The following is a 6611-nucleotide window of genomic DNA, read 5'->3' on the forward strand; positions in this document are numbered from 1 at the left end:
GGATGTACCACCCTCTGGTGTCACTCTAGTGCAGTACCAAAGGTGAAGGGCAAACCCCATACCAACTACTGGCAACCTGTAAATCACCAGGGTTTACTGCCAGCCCATTGGGTAGAATAGTAGCCAGGGGGTACCCCGCTACTTAACATTTATCTTATCCGCAAGGGCGGGTCAGTAAATTATTGTATAAACAAGGAAGTTAACACGGTTGCATATGTCTCCATAGATAATGCCATCCAGCTCATGAAAAGATGCAGCACAGGTGCCTTTACGACCAAGACAGATATTGAGTAAACATTCAGGTTGCTACCAGTTCACAACAAAAGTTTTTAATTGCTGGAGCATACTGACAGAGGCACCATTGCATTGATAAATGCCTCACAATGGGCTATTTAGTTCTTTCGTTCAATGGGTACTAACATTGAAAACTGGGTTACAGATCAAAACAGTCATGTGCCAATCTAATAAAAAATGTTCCAGAGCTGGGATCGGAATCTACCTAGTGGCAGACAAAACAGAACGGCAGAATTACATGACCTAAAACACTTCATCATCAAAAGAATTATTGCTGCCTGGTGCAACAGAGCATAAAAGGGTGCCCATAACAGGGGGTATTATTTGCAGCATCTGGGCATGATTTGGTGCTCATGCCACAAAATAACGCTGTTGACAAAAGTTTTCATCTTGGCATTCTTTTGGGCATTTAGGATAAGCGAACCCCCAATAGTTAATGCATCAACCAGCCGATGGGAAGTAGATAACAAAGATGTGGAGATGTATACAGTATCTTAAGCATCAGGGTAAAAAGATGAAAAACTGACCAAAAAGGGAGGGGGAAATAGTACATGCCATAGAATTTATTCAACCGCCACATTTGTCCTGTAGCGATGGTGAATCTTACATAAATACTAGTCCATAAGTCGCGAAAAAAGCCTCATCCATGAGAATAGATCCCCCTTCACACCATGCCTGATTCTCTGGTAGCTCATTTCAATGTCTTTTTTTAAATTCACATACAAATTAAATGTCCCAGGCGCTGTGAAATAAAGTCCAATAGACCCAAATACCGTGAACCAATTAGGCAGTCTTTAGTACAGGATTCCTATGTCTGATAGATGGATGATCTTGATAGTTGATGGACAGGCAGGGGTGTTTTTCTATTTTGATGTGCTGATGTCCCTGAAATCACAGAAAAAGACACAGCAGGGCACGCCAATAGCGTGGTTTGTTTCATCAATAGCCCCCTACCTAGAACTCTGAAATCCTACTTACAGGATATGGGCTCTCAACGTACAGTTGAGAGAATCTGTGCCACACGTCCCTGCTCCTCAGATCGTCTCACGGATCCCACGTGGTCTCGTCTGCAGGAGTCCCCTCACTCAACGATGTTGGTGGTATGGATAATATACTCCAACACTCCCACAGATGTATGCGTGTGGGGGGGGGGGTAGAGAGACGGGGAAGATAAGGAACAGAACTAGTGTGATAACGTATGGGGTTATAGTGTGATAACGTATGGGGTTATAGTGTGATAACGTATGGATCCCCTGAGGAAGTGACAACTCGTCACGAAACGCGTAGGGAGGAGGAGCCTAGTGAATTGAGCTGTTCGGGCACCCATAGTTCCTAGTGTGAGGAGAGTTCCGGTCTGCCCCACCACTGACGTCACTTTGATTTCCGGGATCGAGTGCGGTGTGCCGCGATCCTCCCCTTGGCAGCATTTGGAACCATACAGGTTGCGGACGGCAATGCGAGCTGTGCTTGAGAAGTTTTAACATTGTAAGTGTGATTTCAACGTTGTTTTTATGTCAATAAAACCCCATACGTTATCACACTAGTTCTGTTCCTTATCTTCCCCGTCTCTCTACCCCCTCCCCCCCCCCCACACGCCGCAACAGTAGTAGCCTCCATGAATTGCTGACTTTAAAGAACAAGAATAGGTAGATGGGAATAGTCAAGGTTCAAACGATACATTAGAAGGGAGGTAAATAGGCCACTTCACTAGAACACTGAAACAAGACAATGAAGTAAATTGCGCTATAACGGATCGAGAGAATGGGAAAATCATGATCGGGATAAGAACTGCACAGAGATCGCAGCATTAATCTAACACTGAACCTTGTTAATATGGCCTCAGCCAGCAGCATCGAGGAAGCTGCAAAAAAGAAGGGGATAAGGTGGGGAAGGAAGCCAGATTACTTTTTGAACTTTTTTACACTAAAACTCAGGTTACTAGTGGTGAATAGCATTTCCAAATCACTAAGCTAGATGTGACAGCAAACATTTACTGAAAAATCTCATATTTATGATGTAGGGACCGGGAGCTGTCAACTGTCACCAACTATCACCCTTCTTCGGAGTGTAAGAAGGAGTCCCACACATACGTGAGATGTGACACCCCTCCTGCTGGCCTCCAGCATCTGCCGGGTGCCAGGCTGCCTGTGATATGTGGGGGGCAGATCTATGCTATACACTGGTAGGGTTAGGACTTTGTTTCGGGGTCTCCCAGCACCATGAGATTCACGCTGTGTGAAACCATGAGAGAGCATTAATACGTGACACTAATGTAATTTGTGTGAGACATGACAGGGCAGCAGAACGATATCTGGCAAAAATATTGTGGCCCACTGAAGACTATAATTGACAATCACAATACATTTCAAATTGTTAGCACACTTTCTATGTAAAAATTGGAAAGATTTCTTGTTTGTACTTGATTGCAGTATTATTCACTACTGCTGTATAAAATTCAACATTTCAACCTCATTTATCAGAACATTTTTTACCAGGACTGTAAATCAGTATCACCTTGATGCTCAAACGACTTTTGTGGGCTGAAAAGTAAGCACGCTCACACAGGTTCCATTACATTTGAAAAGCTATTACACATACCCAAGACCGAAGAATTACTAATAAACTCATTCTTGACCTATTCATAGGCTATTTTAATGCAAGGATGTTAAGATATCATATATTGGTACCTGTTAATCAGCTAGTCATTTTTATTTAAAAAAAAATACAAGCAAGAAAATGTAGAGACAATGTATGGAATCGTTTTTAGGTTTAAAACAACATTTTTCTTTTCAGTATTTGTTTTTGTATCTTTCATTACAGTGAAAATCAAGACCGAGTTCCAAACATTAGTAATAAACCATCACATTTATTGCAATATGAAAGCTCCTACTATTTGCATCATCTAAGATAGTAGTGTTATTCGATAGCATTGTGTATAAAGTGTAACAATTTCTATACCAGCAACGTATTCTGATTTCCAATGCCTTGGATTGGAGTTAATGAAAACGGTGGTTTACTTCTTGGGCTTTTTTATGCTAGTCTGGGGGAGATATATATATATCATTGGTGGCTTTTACCATAACTATATATTGTCATTCTAGAGGTAAGAGTCATTACTACATTCTTTGACTAAAGTGGAAAAGGCGATTAAATGTTCTTTTAACAAGAAAAATTCTGTCTTTAAAAAGGAAAGTATTTTATTTTGATATGACAAATTCTGAAGATTATTCTGAAAAGTAGGTGTCTTTAATGAGTCCTAGAGAATGTTTTTTCTTTACTACTATTTTCCATGCACTTAATGATTTTTTATTTTTTTTTACCTCTACAACGATGATATATGATCATTTGTAACTTCCTTGGCATTCAGCCAGTAAGTAATGGCAAGGTTACAGACACGTCCAGTGATGTCCCATTGTGGCAAAATTGGTCGTGGACACATCCTAGTGACAGACTTGTCGGCAGTCATTTTGCTGACTAACTTACCAAACATAAAAATGTAATTAACAAATGAAAGGTGCTAATTGTGACACAAATTCAATAGATGTCCTCCTTTAAGAAGCCGTCTTCTCTTGTAACGGTGATTCTTTCCAATCTTTTTAATACTGTAGTTTCGAGTCCTAGTATCCGCATTGGTCCTGGAGAAGGGCAGACTTGTCTAAAAGTTGGGATACCAGTAATAGACCAAAAGGAGGCCTGTTCATAGAGATTTACACACAACTATCAATACCTCAAAGGGGTCTCTTAAAGTATAATGTCATCCATCAAGATCTCTCATGTTGGTCCATTAAGATGGATCACAACCTACAACTAATTTTAGATGCCGATATTTGCTTATATTGGTACGCATTTTTAGCAGTTTTCTCCTGTAGGACATAGGCCCGTATTTACGAAGCGGTGCTATTCTGTAAGACAACGTCGGACACCATTCTAGTGAATCAGCCATGACGCGTCTTCTGGCACAGCAAGGTGTTTTATGAAATAGCACCGCTTAGTATATATGGGCCCTAATATTTCTGTCGTCTGTTGACTAAATGAAAAAGTGTTGAATTCCCATGTAGGAAACGAATGTTAATGTTTAGAAAATGTCCATGCTCCAATTTCATGTATTTTTTAGGGGGTTTGTATTTAACAAATGATGGCATACTCTTTTTTTTCAGAAATATTTCCCCTTCTTTTGTACGACTCCAGACACATCAAACTGTAATGGAAATAAAAACAGACTGCCGTTTCCTGTGTTTGCCACAAAAAAAAGAAATGATGGTAGGAATGCGCCCGTTTGGTTGATTTCCTACTGTAACATTGAAGCAGCAGCCTTTTCGATAAACTGGGCAAGTTTGAAATCTTTCTTGGTCAGTCTCCCACAGTCATGTGTAGTCAGAGTTATCTGAACCTATAGAGAAAACACACACACAAAATACCACAATTGTATTTCTATTATTAGTATTTTTTAATCACTAATGTGTAGATTATGCCACCCCCAGGAAAATACGTACGAATTGACAAATGCAGTAATCACATGGTTATGTAATCTGCCCTACTGCCTTGGTTCATATGAATGGGCCAGAAGGGGACGTATGGCAGAAGACTGTAGTAAATTAGTAAATATGGGCCATAATGTACATCCCTTTACTGTAATATCCATTCCAGACATATCTATGGTCCCTATTCAATATAATATGAAGCTATCTTCCTCTGCCCAGAAAATTTTCAGCTCCATCCATCTGAATCTCGAACAAAGGCTTATTCAAAGGCAAGCTTGTCCAGTGCATGATAAGTTTTGTCTTCTGCTTGCGGCTGTGACAATAATTTATGTATGTATGTATGTATATATACACACACAGGTATGTATGAAAAAGCTAGGCACACCTCAGCATAATAGATTATTGGGATGCATTGGCATGTACATGCATAGGAATAATGAATAAATAAGTACATCACCCAGAACTGTAACCGTGATGTTCAACGCAGAGTCGGACAGGATAAAAAGTGCAGCACCATGGAGGTAAATAGCAAGAAAATGTGTGTTTAGAAGTCCATACAATCAACCAACGTTTCAGTCCCCACAGGGACCTTCATCAGGGCAATTTTATCTTGTCCGATTCCACGATGTACATCACAGTTCTGGGTAACGTGGTGTAATATATATATATTACACCACGTTACCCAGAACTGTGATGTACATCGTGGAATCGGACAAGATAAAAAAGCCCTGATGAAGGTCCCTGTGGGGACTGAAACGTTGGTTGATTGTATGGACTTCTAAACACACATTTTCTTGCTATTTACCTCCATGGTGCTGCACTTTTTATCCTGTCCGACTCTGCGTTGAACATCACGGTGTATATATATATATATATATATACGCTAAAGTGAGAGTGGAGTCATAGCAGAAAATTAGCTGAGGGTGGATGTAGGTGTGCAACGGGAGGTAGGTGGTTAAATGACACTATACTAGTATGTATCAATTTTTGCATCTATCATTTTATACCCCTGAGGAAGGTCCCATTTTGGAGGACCGTGTCATATTCTCAGCCTGCTGTACCCATGCTTGGGCACCGGGACTACTGCCACTCTCAATGTCTTGTTCTAGCCTGCAGTACCTATACTTGTCCACTGGGATTGCTGCTGCTAAACTAGGAACATTCCAGACCCTGATACCTGACACCTCTGCACCTGTGCTCCACCTCTCAGCCTGTTACCCGACTTCGCTATCTGCCGCCTACCTCTGATCTCTGCTTGTGACTCCTACTTCGCTCCCTGCTGTTCCTGCCACTGGGATCCACTTCAGCCGAAGTTCAATCTTTGACAGACCGAAATGTTGGGTTTCTTGATGTACCACTATTTTCACCAATACACTTTGTGAAGTTTTCTACAATTGAGTGCTGTCTCTTGCTTTACCAGACCTTGGAACGGTAACGTATGTCAATATTATCCATATGGGGTAAGCACCTACAGCCTATCAGCACCTAAGGAGTGCCAACTGTTCTATTTGACTATATATATATATCTCCACTTTCTCTTTAGCACACTAGGCCCCACCCTATATCACGTTTTTAACCTCTAACCTCCGGCACATCCCCATCTTCCTTTAAACATACACTCATCACGCCCATTCTAAAGAAACCCTCTCTTGACCCAGCCTCCCTCTCTAACCAACGCCCCCTCTATCTCTTCTCCCCTTTGCTACTTGAGCGGTTTGAATACAACCGCTTTACTCCCTTTCTCTCCTCCAATTCCCTACTTGACCCTTTGCAATCTTGTTTCCATCCTCTATACTCCATCAAGATAGCACTAACAAAAATGGCGAATGACCTACT

The 6611-nt window shown here is 41.1% G+C and overlaps 1 protein-coding gene across 1 annotated transcript in view; it reads right to left on the bottom strand.

Moving 5' to 3' along the window:
- Positions 1–2918: 2918 nt before the first annotated feature.
- PCBD2 (pterin-4 alpha-carbinolamine dehydratase 2) overlaps positions 2919–6611 on the bottom strand; it is a 141683-nt gene continuing 137990 nt past the window's right edge. The window contains exon 4 of the mRNA XM_075601135.1: positions 2919–4684. Coding sequence (XP_075457250.1) covers positions 4583–4684 — 102 coding nt within the window. The 3' untranslated portion in view covers positions 2919–4582. The remainder of the gene's footprint in view (positions 4685–6611) is intronic.

This window comes from Ascaphus truei, chromosome 5, assembly GCF_040206685.1.
Source record: "Ascaphus truei isolate aAscTru1 chromosome 5, aAscTru1.hap1, whole genome shotgun sequence".
Classification (NCBI taxonomy): domain Eukaryota; kingdom Metazoa; phylum Chordata; class Amphibia; order Anura; family Ascaphidae; genus Ascaphus; species Ascaphus truei.